Genomic DNA, 23,540 nt, shown 5'->3' with positions numbered 1-23,540 from the left:
CTATCCCGACCCAATGCCATCAACCCCACCCAGTGACCATCTCCTATCCAGTGCCCTTCACCCCCGCCCAGTGCCCACCATCTCCAATCCAGTGTCCTCCATCCCCACCCAATACACATCCCCTTCCCGCCGCCATCTTGATTGAAGGAGTCTAACGGTCGCCCCGCGCGCCGGCGGCCGTTTGAACTGAGCGCGCGCCGGGGGTGGGGGGGGGGGGGGGGTGCGGTGGAGCCAACCGCCGCGCGGTGCTCGATAGCGCCCCCGACCTCCCCCGCTGGTCACAGGCGGTACTGCACCCACTCCCCATCCCCGCACACAACAAAACAAACCCTCAGAAAATAAAAAGGCTGGAGCTTTCAGACGTTATCTTTCAAAAAAAAAACAATAATTTGAAGATATTTTTTAAAAAAAATTCACAGGCAAGCCTGAGGCGCCCGTCAGACCGGGGTCCTCCCTGCGGGGCGGGGAGCCGCTAATTGAGCAACAGTGAAAGGGGCGGGGGGCTGAGGGGCATGGAAACGAAATGGCCGCCTGGTCCAGGTGGAGGGTGCTGCTTTCACTCAATTCAGGATAGTTCCAGACTGGGAGCACTCAGCAGCTCAGGCAGCAGCTGGGCAGGGGGAGAAGGCATTCAGGTTTCAGAGGCAATGAGATTTATTTTTAGCTGTAGGCTGGGTGAGGAGGAGGAAGGAGGCAGGCAGGGGAGGAAGATGGTCAGTGTGCGTATGCCATTGGTGATCGCCTTCACTGGTGAAGGTGCATTGGGGGGTGGGTAAGGGGGAGGTTACGCCATGGAGCGGATAAGACACTATTTCATATAATTTACAGTGCAGAAGGAGGCCATTCAGCCCATCGAGTCTGCACCGACTCTTGGAAAGAGCACCCTACCCAAGGTCCACACCTCCACCCTATCCACCATAACCCAGTAACCCACCCAACACCAAGAGCAATTTTGGACACTATGGGCAATTTATCATGGCCAATCCACCTAACCCGCACATCTTTGGTGGGAGGAAGCCAAAGCACCTGGAGGAAACCCACACAGACACAGGGAGAATGTGCAGACTCTGCCCAGACGGTGGCCCAAGCTGGCTGTGAAGCAATTGTGCTAACCACAATTAAATGAAACTGAAATGTCACGAGTAGGCTTCAATGAAGTTACTGTGAAAAGCCCCTAGTCGCCACATTCCGGCGCCTGTCCCGTGGAGGCTGGTACAGGAATCGAACCGTGCTGCTGGTCTGCTTTAAAAGCCAGCGATTTAGCCCAGTGAGCTAAACCAGCCCCTTGCTACCGTGCTGCCTAGTTGCATCTGCGGCTAACGGACTGTGTTTCACTGGCATTGTATTCCTGGGATGTGGGTTTCACTGGCTCGCCCAACATTGGTTGCCCATCCCTAATTGCCCCTTGGAACTGAGTGACTTAGGCCATTTTAGGGGGGCAGTTACAAGTTGATCGCGTGGCTGTGTGTGGGTCTAGAGTCACATGTAGGCATGACTGGGTATGGACCACAGATTTCCTTGCCTAAATAACATGTGAACCTGATGGGCTTTTATGACAGTCAATGATAGAATATGTAACAGTGACCATGAAATTGTCATGGGATGTGGGTGTTGCTGGCAAGGCCTGGCATTTCTCACCTCATTAATTGCCCATTGGAATGGTGGTGCTGAGCCGCCTTCTTGAACTGCTCAGGCCCGTGTGGTGTAGGGACACCCACAGTGACTTTCGAAGAGAGATCCAGGAATTTGACCCAGCGACAATGAAAGAACGTCTGATGTAGTCCCAAGTCAGAATGGTAGTTTGGATTGGAGGGGAACCTCCAGCAGGCAGAGTGTCTGCTGCCCTTATCCTAGGTGGTAGAGCTTGTGGTTTGAAAGATTCTGTCTGAGGAGCCTTGGTGAGTTCCTGCAGTGCAGGAGATGATGCACGTTGCTGACACTGTAGTCGAGTGGGGGATATGCTGCACCATGAGGTTACAGATTGTGGTTGACTATAATTCCGCTGCTGTTAATGCCCACAGTGTCTCATGGTTGTCCAGTCTTGCCTAGCCCAGACTAGATTTGTTTGAAACCTATCTCATTTTACACAATGAAAATGCCTCAAAACAATGTAGTTTAACCTCAATGTGTGCATAGGTGGCATGGTAGAATTGGATAGCACTGTTGTTTTACAGCAACAGGATCCCAGGTTCGATTCCCGGCTTGGGTCACTGTATGTGGGGAGTCTGCATGTTCTCCATGTATCTGTGGGTTTCCACGAGGTGCTCCGGTTTCCTTCCACAAGTCCCGAAAGACTTGCCTTTAGGTAATTTTGGACATTCTGAATTCTCCCTCAATACACCCGAAAAGAGCCGGAGTGTGGCGATGAGTGGATTTTCACTGTCACTTTATTGCAGTGTTAATGTAAGCCGACTTGTGACAATAATAAAGATTATTATTATTATGTGACGGCGGAACATCATCTCCACAAGGAATGTACAGTGGCCATTCCTACCAATCCTGTCATGGGCAGATCCATCTGTGACACGCAGGTGTTTGAGGATGAGGTCAAGGATGTCTTTCCCACTTGGCTCCCTCACAGTCTGGCAGCTATTTCCTTTTGGATTCAGGTAGCTCAGTCTTTAGTGGAGCTGCCGAGCCTCCCCTGGCGATGGACATTGAAGTCCCCCGACATTCTAAGCCATTGCCATCCCCAGTGTCTCCTCCAAGTAATGTTCAAAATGGAGGAATGTCAATTCATCAGCTGAGGGAGGGATGGGAGGAGGGAGATGTGTGCGTTAGGAGGAGGTTTTCATGTTTTAAAAAAATATTTTTATTGAAACATTTCCATGGATAACAATTCAAGAGAGTATCAACACGGAAAATGGATGTTACATAGTGCAACATTAAAAAAACACAACCAAATATATAAATCCCATCCACAAAGAAACATCCTTTCCCCAACAATAGAAACCCACCACCACCAACAGCTGATGGTGAATTCTTTGAAGTAGGAAACTAATGGCTGCCAGCTCAGGTAGAACCCCTCAACCGACCCCTGAGCGTGTACTTGACCTTCTCCAGGTGTAAAAATTCCATGAGGTCACCAAATCAGACTGAGGCACTGTCGCCTCTGGGCTATCAGTGAGGCAAATGTGAGGATTTGAAAATGAAATGAAATGAAAAATGAAATGAAATGAAAATTGCTTATTGTCACAAGTAGGCTTCAAATGAAATTACTGTGAAAAGCCCCTAGTTGCCACATTCTGGCCCCTGTTCGGGGAGGCTGGAACGGGAATTGAACCGTGCTGCTGGCCTGCCTTGGTCTGCTAAACCAGCCCAGGATTTCCACCTTCACCCCCGTCTGCAACCCCAGCAAACCCAATGCCCCGAAAATAGTCACAAAAAGACGGCTCCAGATCAATGTAAAGAATCGCTGACTTGGTTTTGAAGAAGGAAACCCAAAAGTTGCCATCTTGGGACACGACCAAAACATATGGGCATGATTAACTGGACCCAAAGAACATCGCTCACACCTGTCCTCCACTCCCAAAAGAAACTGCTCATCCCACCTTTAGTTAGGTGAGCTCTATGTACTACCATGAGCTGAATGAGGCTGAGTCGTGCACAGGAGGAGGTGGAGTTTACCCTGCGAAGGCCCTCACACCGCGCCATCATCCCCATCCAAAATAGATCCCAGTTCCTCCCACTTAACTCGCACCTCATCCAGCGGGGCTACCTCCAATGACAGGATTTGCCCAGAAATACCGGAAATGTTCCGCCCACCAGACCCTTCCAGTGATAGGATCCAATTCAACAAGGTGGGCCGCAGAGCCAAAGGAAATGTCGAAAAAGTCTTCCAGACAAAATCATGTGTTTGGAGGTAACGGAACAAGTCTGGCCCTGAAAGTTGCAACTTAGTCAATAGCTCCTCCAAACTAACAAACCATCTCTCCACAAACAGATCCCCAAAACTCTCAAGGCTCTTTCTCACCTATGACCCGAAGGTCGCGTTCAGACTCGACAGTGCAAATCGGTGCTTGCCACAGAAAGGGGCCAGCAATGGCATGGAGCCAATTTATAATGCTGCCTAAATTGCCTCCATATTGTTAGAGTGGACACCACCACCGAGTTCGAAGAATACTTCACCAGAGAGGAGAGCCAGACCATTGCCAGAGTCCTTAATCTCGAGCCCTACAAGAACTTGCCTCCATCTGTCTCCATATGGAGCTCAGCTCCCCAGTCCACTCCAGCACCTTTTCAATGTTGGCCGTCCAATAGTAAAAGAGGAAGTTGGGTAATGCTAGACCCTGCCGCCCCCCCTCCCCCTCCGCCCCCATCACCCCAGACTGCTGATCCCTCTGAAGGAAAGCCCTTCCTCTGAAGGAAATCTATTCTTGGGTTCATCCACGCCCAAATGAAGGAGGCTGAAGGGAACCAGCTATTTCTGACAGGTAAAAGGGTCATTAATTTAGCCATTTTAATTAAATACTAAAGCCCAGTTTAAAATCCATTTTAAAATGGATTTCATCATAAAACCTCAAGCATAACTAAGATTACAAAAACACACAGCTTTCAGGATTTGCAGTGGCAAAGCACAGAATTTGAAACATCTAAAGGCTGGCTAAAGCTTATGCAACATTTTACATTGTAAACTATCCATTGTTCGAATGAACAATTACAGAAGTTATACAGCTATATCACAATCTGATCAAGGCCAAAATAAGCACCATGACAACATGAATTCACCATTGTTCAGAATACAGATAATAGTGCAGTCAGCAGTAAAACCAGTAAAAGCTAGAATTGATTAAAAGTGGGTCACATTCCAAAACATTGAAAGTACCCAAAGATGCAACATATCCGCATATATGTTGCACATTGATGACAACTGACCACCCAACCAAATGCATTTGAGACCCATCCAAGCCAATCAGCACATTGCAGGGGTGGGGACAGATGGAGTCAGACTGATAACATTCTCCTTAAACATAGAGGTCTGGCAGCCATTTTCCATCCAGGATCACTGTATACCTTTTACCTAACTACTCGCTATCCTTGTTTCGTATTTTCATATTTCACTCTAACTCTTAAAGTCTGCGCAAGCTGTTTTGTTTTGAGCAAAAAACCATTACTGTATTTTGAAAGTTAAATCTGTTTGTAAATCATTAAGCCGATTATATCTCTTTCAGCTTCTGCAGGCAGGGCGTATTGAGAACATTTGATTTGTAACCACAAGAAGATTTCAGTCTCTCAATTATAATCAATAGGCACAATAAAAGATTTTTATTTAGCATCCGAGAAGTGTAACTTAAAATTCAACTGTGTTTTGAAGTGTATACAAGACGACACTTAAACCGCACGGTAGATTCCGACAGAGGCACCTAATTTATTAATCTTGACAAAAAAAGATTTAGGGAGAAAAATAGGGAGACCCTGAAAAATAAATAAAAACCTGGGAGACACCCATTTTTATAGTCTGGATCCTGCCCGCCAAGGACAGCAGGAGCTTATTCCACTTCTGCAAGTCAGACCTCACCCTGCTCACCAGACTTCAATCTACGGAGCAATGACCAGTCATGTGCCACCCAATACCCAGATAACGAAGGCTACCTCTGGAAAGAGGAAAACGTAATACCCCCCGATTGTTTCCTCTTCTTGGGGACCCGGGGGAGGGGGGGGGGGGGGATTGGGGGGCGGGGGGGGGGGGGGGGTTAACCAGAGAATATTCACTCTTCTACAGTTTGTACCCCAAAAAGGGGCCAAAACTCCCGAGTAGCTTCATTATTTCATCCATAAGACTGGATCCATAATATACAGAAGTGAGTCATCAATATATAACGACACTCTACGTTCCCTCACCCACTCCCCCACCTTATCTCCCTCCATTTACCTGAAGATTTCAGCACGAGACAAAGGCTCAAACACCAAAGCAAACACGAGGGAGAGTTAGAGTCATTCCTATTGAATCTAATAGAGATTCATGGACACAAAACCCTTCCTCTGCTAACAGCGCTACAACCAACCTCCACGGCGAGTGCTGACTGGGATCTGTCTCCAAGACCAAGTCCACAAAATGTGGAGCATGATCTGAGATTGTGTTGCCGAGTATTCCGCTCTCCGCACCAAAGGTAGAAGGGACCTACCCAATGGGAAGAAGTTAATCCTCTTGCCCATGGCAGAAGAATGACAAATCACTATCCCTTGTGTGCAAAAAATACCACAGGTCTGCCCCCCCCCCCCTCCCCCCCACCGCCCCATCTGCTCCACAAAGGCCAGAATTGCCTTCACTAGCCCCAAGGCAGCAAACAATTTGGCCTGGATTGATCCAGCTTAGGATCCTGTACACAGTTAAAGTCTCCTCCAAAAACCAGTTGGTGCATGTCTAGATCGGAATAGATGGCTACAGTCTCCTAACAAATGCCACATTGTCCCAATTTGTCATCTGGACATTTATCAATGTCACTAACATACCCTCCAAAGACCCACTGGCCATAACAAATCTGCTGTTGGGATCCGCCGCGGTCTTAGTGGCCAAAAAAACACACTTTATTAACTAAAATCGCCTCACCTCGGGCCCTTCCATCAAAGCCCAAATGAAACACTTGGCTCACCCACTCCTTCCCCAGTTTGGTCTCATCCTTTACCCGCAAATGATTCTCCTGCATAAACACCACAGCAGCACTTCAATTCTTCAGGTGAGCAAAAAGACTCGACCTTTTTACCGGGCCAACTCCCTTATGTTCCAGGTGATTATCGATTGGAGCCTCTCACCCCCATCCCTGAGTCAGTTATTTCCACTGCAATCAGTCGTCAAGTACCTACTCAAAAAAATAAAGGCCCAAGGCCTACCCAAAATGGCTGCCAAACCCACCCATAGAGTGAAACAAAGAAAATCGCAGTCACCATCAGCAAACTAAACCCTCCCCGTCCCCGCACTGCCATCCCCCTACTAACACCCAACACAAATACACATATTGAATGACCAATATCCCCTCCCCAACTCCCAACCACACACAGATACTAAAGCTCATTGAACCAAGTGAAACTGCTTCAACGGCACCAGCTTCTTCCCCATCTTACTCCTGTGAACTAGCAAACTTTAACACTAGTGGGGCAGTTCACTCCCAGGATAGAGAAAAAAAAACAACTGTATCGGCCTCCCTGAGGATCAAATGTAGGAGGTTTTCATGTTTGACCTGATAACATGAGGCTTCATGGGGTCCAGGGTTGACGTTGAAAACTCACAGGCAACTCCTTCTTGACTGTGTACTGTCATGTGAGAGTACCTTTAAGAAATGGGTATTTATAAATGGGTGTGTATATAAATATCTGTAGTGAGAGTACCTTTAAGAAATGGGTGTTTATTACTGCAGTGATGTCAGAGAGTGGGTGGAGCTGGGCTGTCTGTCAGCTTTTTACTTTCGTTTTAGGCTATTTGCTGCAGGGTGTGTTTTAGTTTCGTTTTCAGAGCTGGATAGCTGCAATCACAGCCAGAAGGTGTATAAATCTCTGTAATTTAAAGACTGTAAATCGATCCTGGTGATTTCAAACTAATAACAGTAGTGACTTTAACCTGATGTGCTTCTGGTAAAAGATGTTTTAAGTCTTATGGATGCTAAAAGGAAAGCTTAAAGGATTACTTAGTGTTGTATTCTTTGGGGGTTGTATTTGAATTGATGGTTGCTAAGATGTTCACTGTATGTTTTAAAAAGGTTAACTTGAGTTCATAGAATAAACATTATTTTGCTTTAGAAAATACTTTTCCATTTCTGCTATACCACACCTGTAGAGTGGGCCGTGTGCTCCCCATACCATAATCTATTAAAAGTTGTGGGTCAGGTGAACTCCATGATAAACTTTGGGGTTCTCTAAACCCTGGCCCATAACAATACCACAAAGCTGCCCTCTCTGCTGGGCAGATCCTTTACCAGTGGTGTCTCAGACATTTATCTGTCAGGTACGACTCCATGAGAATGACTGTGTGAGAGGGTTTGCAGGCGACAAGACCATGTTTATCTTTGTCATTTCTGGTACCCGGTTTGTCTGATTTCATTACTTGTCAAATTTTGTGTTTCAGAGGTCAACCATATTGCTGTTGACCTGGAATCAAATGTACGTCAGACCAGGTAAGGATGCAGATTTCATTATTGAACCAGATAGGATTTTACAACAATCAGCATTGGTTCTGTAGTCATGGTTAGTCTTTTGATTCCAGATTGTTTAATTGAATCTGCCATGGTGGCATTCAAACCTGGATCTGCAGAATATTTCCTGGGTATGATCCACTTTGCCACAACCTGTCCTTTAGAAAATTCGAGACTGAATTATTGCAACAAAACAGTGACAATCTTTATTATTTACAGGGAGGGTTTCCACAAAATCATTCCGAGGTTTTAATTGATGAATGGCTTGTTGGCCAGGAAGGATCTGCCAATTCGGGTGACAGGTGCACCCTCACAGGCAGCAGAGTCACATCCCCCCGTTACTGCACTAATATTAAATATATTCCACAGAGCTGTTTACCTTAGGCGTGGGATTTAGTCAAATCATCAGCTGTAAAAGAAAGACATGATGTCACGTTAATTTATTCACAGTTTCTGAAAGTTCTGGGTTGCAAACATGAGTGAAAACAAGTGACAGATATACAGGACTACTGTTACCTGAAGAGCAGCTGGTGTTGGAGGTGTTGGAGGTCTCTGAGCTACTGGATCGCACACTGGAACTGCATGGATTCCTTCCACATGGTCCTGCCCGCTTAGTGAACTTAGCTGGGAACAAAACCAGTCAGTTGTACACTGATAAATATATCCCCGACCCCCAAAATATTCTCATACACTCAAAATTATTCAGAGTAAAAAGCAGCTTCTCTTACCTGTTGGGTTCACGTTGAACTGGTCAGAACCTGCATGAGAAACAGGAAGGTTAACAGTTTGACATCAACCTATGGGAGTGATGTATCTCTAAACAGACTGTCCTACTTTCTATTTCATTTCACTGGGATTTCTATCTCTCTGCTTCTCCCTCTCTCACACAATCACATGGTCAGTGAACAAGAATGATCATAAAGGCTGCTTACGCTTTCCCACCGTTATATTTCAAACACTCATTTCAGAATTTCTCTCTTTACCGTTCCTGTTACTTTCGCCGATGCTCCGGGTAACACAGAGAAATCGAGAGACTCTGATATAACCTGGTCGAAATCTGTGGGAGGAAACCGGAGCATCCAGAGGAAACCCACACAGACATGGGGGAGAATTTGCAAACCCCACACTGTCACCCGAGGCTGGTATTGAGCCCAGGTCCCTGGCGCTGTGAACCATCTGTGCTAACCACTGTGCCACCATGCCGCTCACGTCGGTGTGAAGAACATTGATGGTTCTGTCTCCTAATGTAACCTGTCCGAATAATGAGAGTTTATAATCTGTGCTTACGATTTAGGTTGCAGTAATACAGAATTCCAGTCAGCACAGCAAAGCTGATTCCCAGTATTCCCAGCACGGCTCCGATGATGATCAAAGCTTCGTTTTTCGTGGTCCTGTCGTATCCTGAGGAAAAGGACATTTGGGGGACTTAACAGTTGCACAATTCCTAGAGTATCCTCACCCACATGTCCTCCCTGTGCCCAGCATGTGTGACAATGGTGACAGTGAATTGGAGAAGATGGCTGAAGGTCATGCGATATTTTCATTTCATTTCATTTTTCATTTATTGAAGGAAGGAGAGACTTCATCAGTCTATAGTACCGACGGGGAGAAGACACGACAGATGGGGAGAAATATCTTCATACAGAGGGTTGTGAACTTTGGAATTCTCTCAAACAGTCACTGCGCCTGCTCAAGATTGCAGTAATACCAGTAATAGAATTCCTACATTGAATCTGCACTGACCCTCTGAAAGAGCATCTTACCTAGACCCAGTCCCCCTGCACTATTCCTTTAACCCCCTCTAACCTGCACATCGTTGGACAATGAAGGGCAATTTAATGTGACCAATCCTCATAACCTGCAGATGTTTGGACTGTGGGGGGAAACCAGAGCACCCAGACGAAACCCAGGCAGGCATGGGAAGAAAGTGCAAAGTCCACACAGTCAGTCACCCAAGGTCGGTTGAACCCGTGTCCCTGGCATTGTGAGGGAGCAATGCCAACCACTGTACCACCATAATGTCAATGGGCTAGTATTCCAGAGAGCCAGGTTAATTCTCCGGGGGGGGGGGGGGGGGGAACACAGGTTGAATTCCCACCACGACAGCTGGTGGAATTTAAATTCAAAGAATAAATCTGGAATTGAAAGCAATACAACCACAACACTATCATTGATTGTCTTAAAGACCCATCTGGTTCATTAATGCCCTTTTAGGAAGGAAAAACTGCCGTCCTACACAGTCTGGCCTATAATGTGACTCCAGACCACAGCAATGTGGTCGACTTAACCTCCCTTCTGATATTGGCCAAGCAAGACACCCAGTTCAAGAGACAATCAGGGATGGGCAATTAAGCACATCCCATGAAATACTAAAGAAACTTGGGTATTTTGTGGACTGTGAGAATTAGGAAATAATGTGATAAAGTGGAGTTGAGTTAGAAGATTGATCTTAGTGAAAGCCAATGTTTCTTTTGTTCTTACTGAATGGTACTTGGAGTTTTCTGGTGAGGGCCTCATGTTCCACTTGGCAAATGTACGAACCACTCACATCTTCATTCAGTGTGAGGAGACTTCTTGCCTGAAACGTTTTGTCATCTTGAGGTGCAATGTTCACTGTCTGTGGTCCGTTGGCAATGACCACTCCGTTTCTCAGCCAGCTCATTTTAATGTCCCTCGGGAAGAAATTCTTTACCAAACACACCAAATACGTCTGGCCGGATTTTTTCTGAAGAAAGACTTTGCTGGGTATAGGAGCTGTGAAAGTGGAAAGGAGTGGGTTACAGGTTAGAGTTGGCATGGTGAAGAATCCCCCAGAGACTGGGACAATTCTCCGGTCTCGCTCGAGTGAAATGAGATCGGTGAATAACAGGCGAGGCAGAATACAATAACCGCGGCGGGCACCAAACCGTTGCAATGCAATTGGCCCTCTCCCATAGGCAAATCCAGGATCTGTGGCAAGATACCAGTAATCACCACTTAAGCCCTATTACCATACAATTAACAGGTGCCATCACATATCCTACAGCCTCCCATGATTTAGTGGCCTCCCCAGTGAGTGCTCGCGCTGGCGCCGATTAGTACTCCTTTGGAAAAACATGAACCTGGTGGATGGGCTTTTGTGGGGAACAGAGGAGGTGAGCAGCTATCTTGACTCACAGCCCATGAGCCCGGAGCACTGGGCATGCTGCCCCTGCACTCGAGGGGGTCGGGGGGGGGGGGGGGGGGGGGGGAAGGAGGGGTGCCACCAGGGGTTGCAACCCAGTTGGGGGTGGATCACCATGGGGGACTGGGGGTATTGGGGCTGGGGAATGGGGAGTCGGACGTGCGAGGGTCCGCCATGCCAACCCTTGGAGCATGTGTTCCCATACCGGGGGCAACTGTAGCCTCTGCCTGTCTGCCCCACCAACAACCCACAGCTCCTAATGACCGTGGAGGTCTCTGGCTGTGCAGCTGAAGGCTATTGTTTATAGGGAATTGGCATTTGTGGTTGAGTGAGCACTTCACACATCCCGAGTAGATCCCCGAGGGTGGGCGGGCAATGTAGCATGAGGGAGTCATTGTCTAGCATCCCAATCACACCTTGATGCCTGGACACTGTTCTTGAACACTGTGGGATGCTGCACCACAGATGTATAGGCCAACATCTGAACCCCAGGGGATGTTTCCCAGCCCTGGCACATGTTCAGGGCTGGGTGTGTGTGGGCAGGAAATATTGGGTGGGGGCCTGGGTCATGTCTGGGGCAATGGTGCATGGTATTGGTGGTTGGCCTGCATCACAACCAAACAAAGAGCCAGAGGCGTCATACTTGTTGGGTTAGGGGTTGGGGCCATTCCCATCTGAGAATGGGACATGTCCCGCAGAACCTCATCAAGGTCAGCCTGGTATTGGGTCATGTTCCCCAGTGAGGCAGACATTCAGCCAACACCCTCAGCATGGCCGTCACCGACTGCACGACACCTTGGACAACTTCACTGATGGTGCCAACGTTGTGCACCAGGCTCTCCAATGCAGTCACCCAAGTACTGTTGGCCTCGGTGCCACTCATTACCAGCAACACATCCTCCGCCCGTACCCGCTGGGACTCCTCCAGTTCGCTATGGACCTGCTGGAGTGTCACTAACATCTCCCTCTGAATGTCCCGGCCGCTCCCTATCATCAGCTCCGGATGACCTCTTCCACAGGCTCAGCATCTGACTGGGACCCAGATGGGTCCTGGGATCCATCTGATGTGCATCAGCAGCAGCGTGCCCCAGAAGCCTGTCTACTAACATTTCCCACTGATCTGCGCTGGTCGATGATGCGGATGACAGCTGTGAAGCATTGACTAAGGCACCTTCGGGCTCTCCTCCAAGATGTTCTCCTCGGAGCTAGGAGAGGGTGCCACCCGGGATAGGCCGATGCCGTTGCCTGTGGTCAGTGGGATGGATGGGTCAGTGTGTATGGCAATAACAACTCACTTTTGACTGTCCATCCCTGCATGAATCCTCACCTCTGTGGCATGCACCGACCTCTGCTTTGGTGACCACTGTCCTCGGCCACCCCCGTAATCGCCAGGGCCCATTCCCCGAAGGTTGTGAGGATTCTTATGTCTGGCACCCCTCCAGCGGTCTGGGCCCTCTCCCGGCATCCCCTGCCGACAGATCTGGCCCTGGGGCGGCGGGGAGATCTGGCCCTGGGGCGGCGGGGTGATCTGGCCCTGGGGCGGCGGGGAGATCTGGCCCTGGGGCGGCGGGGAGATCTGGCCCTGGGGCGGCGGGGAGATCTGGCCCTGAGGCGGCGGGGAGATCTGGCCCTCGGGGCGGCGGGATGATCTGGCCCTCGGGGCGGCGGGGAGATCTGGCCCTGGGGCGGCGGGATGATCTGGCCCTGGGGCGGCGGGGAGATCTGTCCCTGGGGCGGCGGGATGATCTGGCCCTGGGGCGGCGGGGAGATCTGGCCCTGGGGCGGCGGGGAGATCTGGCCCTCGGGGCGGCGGGATGATCTGGCCCTGGGGCGGCGGGGAGATCTGGCCCTCGGGGCGGCGGGGTGATCTGGCCCTCGGGGCGGCGGGGTGATCTGGCCCTCGGGGCGGCGGGGAGATCTGGCCCTGGGGCGGCGGGGAGATCTGGCCCTGGGGCGGCGGGATGATCTGGCCCTCGGGGCGGCGGGATGATCTGGCCCTCGGGGCGGCGGGGAGATCTGGTCCTGGGGCGGCGGGGAGATCTGGCCCTGGGGCGGCGGGGAGATCTGGCCCTCGGGGCGGCGGGGAGATCTGGCCCTGGGGCGGCGGGATGATCTGGCCCTCGGGGCGGCGGGGAGATCTGGCCCTGGGGCGGCGGGGAGATCTGGCCCTCGGGGCGGCGGGGAGATCTGGCCCTGGGGCGGCGGGATGATCTGGCCCTGGGGCGGCGGGATGATCTGGCCCTCGGGGCGGCGGGATGATCTGGCCCTGGGGCGGCGGGATGATCTGGCCCTGGGGCGGCGGGGTGATCTGGCCCTCGGGGCGGCGGGATGATCTGGCCCTGGGGCGGCGGGATGATCTGGCCCTGGGGCGGCGGGGTGATCTGGCCCTGGGGCGGCGGGGAGATCTGGCCCTCGGGGCGGCGGGATGATCTGGCCCTCGGGGCGGCGGGGAGATCTGGCTCTGGGGCGGCGGGGAGATCTGGCTCTGGGGCGGCGGGATGATCTGGCCCTCGGGGCGGCGGGGAGATCTGGCCCTGGGGCAGCGGGGAGATCTGGCTCTGGGGCGGCGGGATGATCTGGCCCTCGGGGCGGCGGGGAGATCTGGCTCTGGGGCGGCGGGGAGATCTGGCCCTCGGGGCGGCGGGGAGATCTGGCCCTCGGGGCGGCGGGGAGATCTGGCCCTGGGGCGGCGGGGAGATCTGGCCCTGGGGCGGCGGGGAGATCTGGCCCTGGGGCGGCGGGGAGATCTGGCCCTCGGGGCGGCGGGGAGATCTGGCCCTCGGGGCGGCGGGGAGATCTGGCCCTCGGGGCGGCGGGGAGATCTGGCCCTGGGGTGCCTCCACGGTGGGCCTGTGCTGTGGGGGCACTCTATTGTTCCATCTTGGCCGCTGTGGTCCTCTGCGATGGCCGACGCGGAGATGGCCCCCTGCCTATGTGCTGGGATGATGCCAGCACACGCTGGTGCTCCTGCGCTTGTGCCAACTTGGGCCGGCCGGCGGAGGCCCTTTGGCGCCGGTTGGTGTGGCGAAGCCCCATCCCTCCAGCTGGCGTGGTGCAAACCACTCCGGGGCCAGCCTAGCCCCTGAAGGTATGGAGGATTCCGCACCTTTGGGGCAGCCTGACGCCGGAGTGGTTCACGCCACTCCTTGGGGCCGGGAACCCTGCCCCGCCGAGTAGGTCCCGCCCCATGTCTCCAAACCTTGCAGCCGGCCGCCTTGGCATCATGGCTGCGACCTGAGTGGGGTCAGTTGTGCAATTGCTGTTTAAGTGCTGCTCGACCTTGTTAGTGGGGGGAGGCGGGAGTGAGGTCTGAGCGAATCAGCTGGCAAGCCTTCATTAGCGGCGTGAAGCCCAATTAATATTGACTCGCGTTGCTGGCCTTGCTGGACCGAGCGCTAGGAAACTCATGGCAGTTCCTACTCGCTACCACACTTAGAAAAGTTCAGAAGAATCGCACCCTCTGGTTCTTCATGGGGTAAGGTGAAATAGTTCACAAGAGTCAAACCACCACCCTGGGTTTAAACCTAACTCTTGAATAAGCAATAATATTCTCCTCTGCGTTGACTGTGATAGTCCGATGTAAAACGATTTAGGGACCACCTCACTGCAGCCAATCCACATCTTAAAATACTATTTAATAAAATACTGATGTACAACTGAACACGAATGAATCATAAAGCTGTCAAATCTGGGAAAGGAGATCATTCACAGCTAGGACAATCATGCTTGACAAATCTACTAGAATTCTTTCAAGAATTTACCAGTAGAGTTGTCCAGGGAGAACCAATGGATTTGGTTAATTTAGACTTTCAGAAGGCTTTTGATGTCTCGCAAAGCAGATTAATTTGTAAAGTTAAAGCGCATGGGATTATGGGTGTCTTGAGGTGGGTAGAAAGCTGGTTAGCTGATGGGAAGCAAAAAGTTGGAATAAATTGTTATCTTTCTGGTTGGCAGGCTGTGACGTGTGGAGTGCCGCAGGGATCTGTGCTCGGACCTCAACTGTTCACATTATATATTTGGACGAGGGAACTAAATGTATTATCTCCAAATTTGCAGTGACACAAAGTTGGGTGGGAGGGTGAGCTGTGAGGAGGATGCAGAGATGCTTCAGCGGGATTTGGACAGGCTGAGTGAGTGGGTACATGCATGGCAGATGCAGTATAATGTGGATAAATGTGAGGTTATCTGCTTTGGTAGCAAAAATAGAAAAGGCAGATTATTATTTGAGTGCGTGTAAATTGAGAGAGGCGAATACTCAGCGAGACCTTGGTGTCATCGTGCATCAGTCGCTGAAAGTAAGCACAAAGGTACAGCAGGCAGTAAAGAAGGCAAATGGTATATTAGCCTTCAGAGCAAGAGAATTTGGATATAGGAATAGGGATGTTTCACTGCAATTGTATAGGGCATTGGTGAGGCCTCATCTGGAGTATTGTGGCAGTTTTGGTGTCCTTATGTGAGGAAGGATGTTCTTGCTATGGAGGGAATGTAGCAAAGGTTTACCAGGCTGATTCTTGGGATGGTGGGAATGTTGTATGAGGAGAGACTAAATTGGTTAGTATTATATTCATTTGAGTTTAGAAGAGTGAGAGGGGATCTCATAGAAATGTACAAAATTCCAACAGGATTAGACAGGGTAGATTCAGAAAGAATGGCGGGGTAGTCCAGAACTAGGGGGTCAGAGTTTGAGGATAAGGGGTAAACCTTTTAGGACTGAGGTGAGGAGAAATTCCTTCACCCAGAGAGTGGTGAATCTGTGGAATTCACTGCCACAGAAAGCAAATGAAGCCAAAACATTCTAAAATTTCAAGAAGGAATTAGATACAGCTCTTGAGACTAAAGGGAGCAAGGGATATGGGGTAAATGCGGACTCATGGTATGGAACTTGATGATCAGCCATGATAATAATGAATGGCAGGGCAGGCTCGAAGGGCCAAATGGCCTCTGTCTTGTTATGCTCTAGGCGTAGCATAAGCGGCTTCCTTGTGGTGCACTTGACAAAGGAAGGTTCAACGTGGAGACATTTATTAAACTATATAAATGTTTAATAAATGTTCTCCTACTCGGATTCGCGACTACTGTTAATCCTTCTATAGCTACTGAGACTGACTAACCAGTCTGCTACAATCCACGTGGTGGGTGTGATGTTGAATAAACCCTGCGTCTGTACTCACTGACTGTCTCCACTGGAAAGAGCCGGAATATGTGTGTGGTGTCCTTTATATATAGGTTGGTGTAATGACCTCCTGTGGTCGTGTCACCTCTGTGTGTATCGTGAATGCCCACTGGTCGTGTCCAATTTAACTGTTCTATTGGTTGAGTGTCTGTCTGTCATGTCTCTGGTGCACCCTCGAGTGTCTAGCTAGTCTACGTGTATTTACATTAATCCCTTGTGTATTTACAGTGATGCATTTCACAGCCTCCTGCTTCTACACCCTACGTTTCTACAGTAGAGCATTTTCCTGCAGGGGACAGTGTATGTAATGAACTCCAATTGGCTTTATTGGTTGGCCAATTAGAGTATGAGATCCCTTAATGATAGCTCATTGAGGGGGCCCATATAATCACCTGTGTAGGCTTTGTGAGCCAGTCTTAAGTTGACTGGACTGCTAGCAGCACTGTTTGTAGCTGCTCCTGTAATATCGATATTGTAAATAAATATTGGTGTGGTGACAGAACTCCTGCCTCCCGTGGATTACTACAGTGTAGAGGGAGCTTTACTCTGTATCTAACCCCGTGCTGTACCTGTCCTGGGAGTGTTTGATGGAGACAGTGTAGAGGGAGCTTTACTCTGTATCTAACCCCGTGCTGTACCTGTCCTGGGAGTGTTTGATGGGGACAGTGTAGAGGGAGCTTTACTCTGTATCTAACCCCGTGCTGTACCTGTCCTGGGAGTGTGTGATGGGGACAGTGTAGACGGAGCTTTACTCTGTATCTAACCCCGTGCTGTACCTGTTCTGGGAATGTTTGATGGGGACAGTGTAGAGGGAGCTTTACTCTGTATCTAACCCCGTGCTGTACCTGTCCTGGGAGTGTTTGATGGGGACAGTGTAGTGGGAGCTTTACTCTGTATCTAACCCCGTGCTGTACCTGTCCTGGGAGTGTTTGATGGGGACAGTGTAGAGGGAGCTTTACTCTGTATCTAACCCCATGCTGTACCTGTCCTGGGAGTCTTTGATGGGGACAGTGTAGAGGGAGCTTTACTCTGTATCTAATCCCGTGCTGTACCTGTCCTGGGAATGTTTGATGGGGACAGTGTAGAGGGAGCTTTACTCTGTACCTAACCCCGTGCTGTACCTGTCCTGGTAGTGTTTGATGGGGACAGTGTAGAGGGAGCTTTACTCTGTATCTAAACCCGTGATGTATCTGTCCTGGAACTGACTGATGGGGGTAGTGTACAGGGAGTTTTACTCTATATCCTGGACATGTTTGTTAGGATGGAGGGTTGTAAATCTAGATTTACCCACTCATTCCTGCTGTCCAGCATTAGTGGCCCATCATTCCATTGTCATTTTTGAATTTTCTGGCATTCTCTTCCCAAACTCTACCATGTCAAACTCCAATACCTAACTTTGAAAGCATATTTCTGTTGAACTTTCTGTTCACTCCCTCGCCGTCCTCCCTCCTCTCTCTGGGTACAGTACTTTGAGTTATTTAATTAAAGGCAAATTGCTAGTGATATGAAGTCTCTTACCCATTTTTTCCACGCTGAAGCTGCTTGTTATAGCTGTTTGTTTAATCTTGTTGCAGAGGCCCTCGATACGGCGTGGAACAGATGCAATATAAAATGTGTCTGAGTTCCGCCTATCGACCTCAGCTTGTGCAATAGATTGAACCGCAACAAATTTTGTGTTTGTGAAATCATAGTACAAAATAGTAATTCCATCGTAACCATCTTGCCAAGAAAAATTGGTTGCTTTATTACCATTAAAGATGCATTCACATTGCACGTGGAAAAGATGCAAATCTGAAAGAAAAATACAGAAGATCAGAGAAACGGAAATTAAAAGCAACTATCTTCCACCCAGGTTTTGTATCAGGACCTGACCTGAGTAGTTGTAAATCGGAAACATGAATCTCCTGTGCCATTCAATGCTCATGGTAAATCAGATTATACAAGCGCTTATTATGCCATGTTCATAGTTTCTGTTCTATGTACAGTGAAGTGCATCCATTCAGTACCCTGCAACTCGTATAGCTTACAGAAAAGAAAGATGGTTCAGTGGATAGTGGGGGTAGGGCAGTGGGGAAGATGTAGCTCAATAGGATTGCGACTGAGGGTGAGTGAGGTATTTACAGTCTTTACAATTTTTTTTAAGGAGAAGGAGTCTAGCGCAATATAAGTTGGTGGCTTGTTCTATTCCAGAAAACCAGATGGTGAATGATATATAACTTTTATAATCCTTATATATTTTATAAGGTTTCATTTACAGACATTCAAACTCCAAGCATGCACCTCCTAACCCAACAATCATAGCTTCAGTCTGGTCTTGTATATCTCTTGTTATGATCCAGGAGATGATAATTGCTGTGCAAACAAATCCCAAAGGGAAACTTGGCTCACAAACCACAACCTTTGGGTGAATTCTCCATCCGAGGAATTCCCCGTTCCACAGGCGGTGCAACCCTGGCCACGGGTTTCTCAGTGGCGTGAGGTGGCCACAATGGCAAATCCCATTGGCAGGAAGGAGAGAATCACGCTGCCAGCAACGGCGTGCTGCTGAGCAACACGGGGAGGCGGAGAATTGACCCTCTTGGTTTTAAATTCTGACAATGAAAAGAAAAGCCTCCTGATTTCAAAAGCCGCAAATTCAAATTATACTTTGGGGATTTTAAAACATTTTTAAATGAAAGAAAATAAAACTTAGTTAGACACACAGGTAAACACCCTCTAGGCACCCTCTTCCCCACACAGTGCTGTACTCGAAGCAGTCTCACATAGCTACCACCAAAACAGCTCAACCTCTCTCCTTAAAAATCATTTTTCTCTCTCAACTTTGATTCCATTGTCCTTAGCACCTCTTTCAACTTAACTTTTCAAAAATTATAAAAGTATTTCATGTTCTCCTATTGCCCCCAGTTTTGAGTCAAATAAATTAAATAACCATTCCTTATTTATTGATGACCTTTTCCAATTAATAAATTACTCCACCTTGAAATTTCACAACTGAAAATCCAAACCCCAAATGCAAATTTCCACCCACTGCTTGTTTACTTGTGGAAAATTTACTTGGCCATACCTACTTCAGAGTAGGCCTTTAATGCCTACTCTTTTCATGTCTCAAAGCCTTGCAGACAATTTGGCTTCAGTTTACATAAATCATTTTCACACACACAGACCAACAAGACTGCTTCACAGAATAACACAATAGACCTCAAAAATATTTAAAATAATAATATTTCTCATCAAGTTATTAAGTTCCTGTATACACGCTCATATATATTGGACCGAATTCTCCGCTACGCGATGTCAGAAGCGCAAATCGTGATCGGGTATGGAATTGCATGAAATTGAAATATCGAGGTTTGTGCCTGGCATGCGGTCCCTCACTGGCAGTGATATTTAATTTTGCGTCCGCCAAACCGTCATTTGCATGGATTTTAATATCATCAGCGGCTTGGACACAGTATGCTCCACCCTTCCACGATGCTTCACCCCTTTTAGGCGTGAATTAGTGTAAATATTGAGAAGCGGGGCCTGGGCACCATGGCTGCAGAAGGGGAGTGGGAGGCGAAAAACACCGAAAACCCTTCAAATTTGATAGGGTTGCTAGGGAGTGACTGCCCGGGATGGGGCAGTAGTGGGGAGTGACTTGGCACCCCTCAGAATCGGTTTGCCTGGCTCAGTCTGCCATTACTGTAGTCTGTCTTTTAAATGCACCCTTTTGGCTACTTAGAGGCTCCTGACTGCTCACACTGCTGAGTGCTGCCTGCGTCTTTTGAGTGCAGAGGGAAACTCTGGTCATGTGGGAGCCAACCCAGGTTGGCCCTCTGGACAGCCTCATACCCAGCTGTTTCATCAAGGCGTTGAGCATGGGTATGACCAAGCTCAATCAGGGGCATACCAGGTGTTGGCACACCTCAAAAGCACTGCTCCAATGCAGAGGAAGCAAGGGATCAGCAGAACTAACCCCAACCAGAGGACACATGTACCATGGTCTTTGGAGCCCTACCTGGTTCTCTGCCCCTCTCAGAACAGAGGCCTCGCAGTGGGCTGGTCCTGAAAGCAAGTTCTGACTTGCTTACCAAATAGCACCACCAAAGGAAACGCAAATCACATGCGACTCAGTCCCAGAGACGAGCTTTAGTCTCTCAAACGGAGAAACCTGCCCATTATATATATATATATATGAGTGTGTGTATGAGCACAAGTAAATCTGGAGTTAATATTCACCATCTGAACACAATCAAATACTCAATTACTACTTATAATTAATTAATAATAATTACAATAATAATTTAGAAAATCTAACAAGCACTGTGGCCGTCCTCGAGCATAAAATAGAGATGGTGCATATCAATTTAGCAACAATTCATCATGGTTGGAAATCCATGATAGATAATCAGAGATAGACTCTGGAGACCAGAGGAGACCATTCAGTTCATCACATCTGAAAGCTCTTTCCACAGTCACATTCCCCTATTCTCTTCACATTGGCTTCTCTTTCCTCCTCCTGCAAGTTGAACTCACTTACCATTTTAAAAATAATTTGGGGTTCTGATTCCATCACTGATTCTGGTGGAGCATAGAGCATAGGACATACAGTGCAGAAGGAGGCCATTTGGCCCATCGAGTCTGCACAGACCCACTTAAGCCCTCACTTCCACCCTATCCCCGAAACCCAATAATCCCATCTAACTTTTTTGGTGACTAAGGGCAATTTAGCATGGCCAATCTACGTAACCCGCTGATCTTTGGACTATGGGAGGAAACCGGAGCACCAGGAGGAAACCCATGCAGATATGGGGAGAAAGTGCAGACTCCGCACAGACAGTTACCCAGCGGGGAAATCGAACCTGGGACCCTGGCGCTGTGAAGCCACAGTGCTGTCCACTTGTGCTACCGTGTTACATAGGAGTATGCTACATCCTGACAACTCTCCGAGTACTGAATCATTGGATGTTATAGTTTCTCCTCGATGTACTTTGTCAAAACCTCCCAGGTGGAACATTAAAATGAGGGAGCGTAAATGAGCCCACTTACCAGTAGAACAATCCACCAAATCCAGAACAGAAGCAACTGTTGCAGCAACAGCCACAAAGAGCCATCTGTAGAGAACTGACATCTTGAAAGGACAAATTTCCAAGCTGGAGGAGAAGTGAGTCTGATTAAAGAGAGGAGTTTACTTACACTTGCTTTGAATTCCTCAGGCACAAAGATGACTGACTCCACCCACAGACACATTTCGATGAGGTTTTTTAGATAACGTCAATTTGGCAGAGAATGATCTTAGTCATCCTCATGCTTTTCACAAATTTCCATTAAAGGGATTGTCTCCCTTAAAGGGATGGTCTCATCATAAATACTGACTGGCAGACACCCTTTAATGAAGAATGATGTGTGTGTGTCAATCTGGGACATATTTTCAGGGGTAAGCTGCCTTCTTGAACCCGCTGCAGTCCCGTGTGGTGCAGGTGCATCCACAGTGCTGTTAGGGATGGAGTTCCAGGATTTTGATCTGGCGACAGTGAAGGAACTGGGGATGGTGGGTGAAGGCATGATTATTTTAAAAACCTGGGATGGGATTCTCCGCCCTGCCAGCCCCATTTTCCGGAGCGGCATGCCCCCACCAGCAGTGGCATCCTCTGTCTCAGCAGCCGGTTAATGTGGTTTTCCATTCTGTCGGGAAACTGGCGTGGGTTTGCTGCCGGTGAAGCAAAGGATCCTGCCCACGGAGAATCCCATTACTCTTTTTGCATTTAACTATGCTAAATCTAACTGAATTAATAGTGTAGGCTCTTTGGGATCTAGTTATTAAGTCCCAAGAAATCAGCTTCCTGTGATAGTCTGACCAGGACACAATCGATAACTGACCAATCACCCAGCCTCATTAATAAGAGGATGGGTGCAGACTTGATGGGCCAAATGGCCGCCTTCTGCACTGTAGGGATTCTAGGGTTAATAAGGAGTGGAGAGGTAGAATCATCACAGGGCATTGGAATTCTGCCCAATAGGCTCCAGGCAACCCAATGCCTGACTGGGGGAGACAGAAATTCAGCATTGCTCTGTGATGAGACGCTTCACAGCTGAGCTGCAAATTCCAGACCAAAAAGAGCTGAAAGATGTCTAACTGTATAACTGCAAAGATCCATTAGTGAAAATAATTTTCCCAGTTTCTCCAAGTCCCACTATGTTGAGGTTTATCCTGCCACTTGCTCCTCCATTTTTCTGGAGCTTGCTGGCTGTCCACAGTTCTTATTCTCCTCCCTCCCATACACCCAGCCACCAAACTCCCACACTTCGGAAGTCCTTTCATCTTAGTAGCTTTCATTCGTCTTTTAAAAGCTTCTACAAAATCCTCTTAGTTGCCTATCTGTCCCATGCCTTTCCATCCTCCCTTGATAGAACACACCAAACTACCACACCCCCCACTATAAGCCATTTGTCTCGTACTCTAACCCCATCAGACCTCATTCCAATCCTAACACTGCACCTTCTCCCACTCCAGCCCCACCTATCCTTCTCCAAACAGAGGTGGTTACTTCCAGGATATGTTGGGCTAGATTCTCCGTTTCTGAGGCTGAGTGTGGAGGATCTGTGGCGTTTTACGTGAAAAAAAATCAGCACCTCCTTCTCACCAATCCTGCGACCAGTGAGGGGCTAGCAGCGGTGCCACGTAAAACCCCCGGCCTCCACTAAATAAACAGCCAGAGAATGGGCAGGTCCGTGGCCGCACATGCGCACGGCAACGACCTGCAGTGGTTGTGCCGTAAAGCCTGGCGCCGGCCATGCACGGATCCGACCAACCAGATGGTGACCCGCCTGGCCACCCCAAGCCCTTGTGGAAGCCCCCCCCCCCCCCCCCCCCCCCCCCCAACAGCAGCATGGCTCCTGCCAACTGTGCAGGGCTGGACACAGTCTGTAGCTGCCACACCGGGTTCCTGCACGGCTGAGACCACACGTATACGAGTGGTCGGAGCATCGGGTGAGGGCCTTCAGGTGACACGCTGAAGCCATCCCAACAGCGTGCAGCGCACGCCATGGTGACGCTGTTTTGGAGGGGGCAGAGCATACACAACATGGGCCAAACAGG

At 49.1% G+C, this 23,540-nt stretch overlaps 2 protein-coding genes across 3 annotated transcripts in view; one reads left to right on the top strand and one right to left on the bottom strand.

The window, feature by feature from the left end:
• Nucleotides 1–513: 513 nt before the first annotated feature.
• Nucleotides 514–23,540, top strand: part of LOC119955764 (RLA class II histocompatibility antigen, DP alpha-1 chain-like) — a 182,545-nt gene continuing 159,518 nt past the window's right edge. Inside the window, exons 1-2 of the mRNA XM_038782297.1 lie at nt 514–540; nt 8,060–8,108. Coding sequence (XP_038638225.1) covers nt 8,093–8,108 — 16 coding nt within the window. The 5' untranslated portion in view covers nt 514–540; nt 8,060–8,092. The remainder of the gene's footprint in view (nt 541–8,059; nt 8,109–23,540) is intronic.
• Nucleotides 8,307–21,667, bottom strand: LOC119955759 (H-2 class II histocompatibility antigen, E-S beta chain-like). Of its 2 annotated transcripts, none has more exons than XM_038782289.1 (7): nt 21,491–21,667; nt 17,981–18,253; nt 10,608–10,880; nt 9,414–9,527; nt 8,855–8,884; nt 8,643–8,750; nt 8,307–8,535 (listed from the first exon to the last, which is right to left on the bottom strand). In XM_038782289.1, the coding sequence occupies exons 1-7, from the start codon at nt 21,570–21,572 to the stop codon at nt 8,507–8,509; spliced, it is 909 nt and encodes a 302-aa protein (XP_038638217.1). In that variant the 5' UTR covers nt 21,573–21,667; the 3' UTR covers nt 8,307–8,506. The 2 variants fall into 2 exon arrangements, with proteins under 2 accessions (XP_038638217.1, XP_038638218.1); XM_038782290.1 differs by lacking the exon at nt 21,491–21,667 and adding an exon at nt 18,861–18,894.

This window comes from Scyliorhinus canicula, chromosome 21 (genome assembly GCF_902713615.1).
Source record: "Scyliorhinus canicula chromosome 21, sScyCan1.1, whole genome shotgun sequence".
NCBI classification, from domain to species: domain Eukaryota; kingdom Metazoa; phylum Chordata; class Chondrichthyes; order Carcharhiniformes; family Scyliorhinidae; genus Scyliorhinus; species Scyliorhinus canicula.
The sequence above is the reverse complement of the archived record's forward strand: the minus strand, read 5'-3'. Positions and strand labels throughout refer to the sequence as shown.

Coding starts and splice junctions, on each gene's coding strand:
- LOC119955759 (XM_038782289.1), bottom strand. CDS start 21,572: ATGTCAGTTCTCTACAGATGGCTCTTTGTGGCTGTTGCTGCAACAGTT. Junction 18,254..21,490: donor TTTGGTGGATTGTTCTACTG/GTAAGTGGGCTC, acceptor TTTTTCTTTCAG/ATTTGCATCTTTTCCACGTG. Junction 10,881..17,980: donor CTTCAGCGTGGAAAAAATGG/GTAAGAGACTTC, acceptor CCACTTTCACAG/CTCCTATACCCAGCAAAGTC.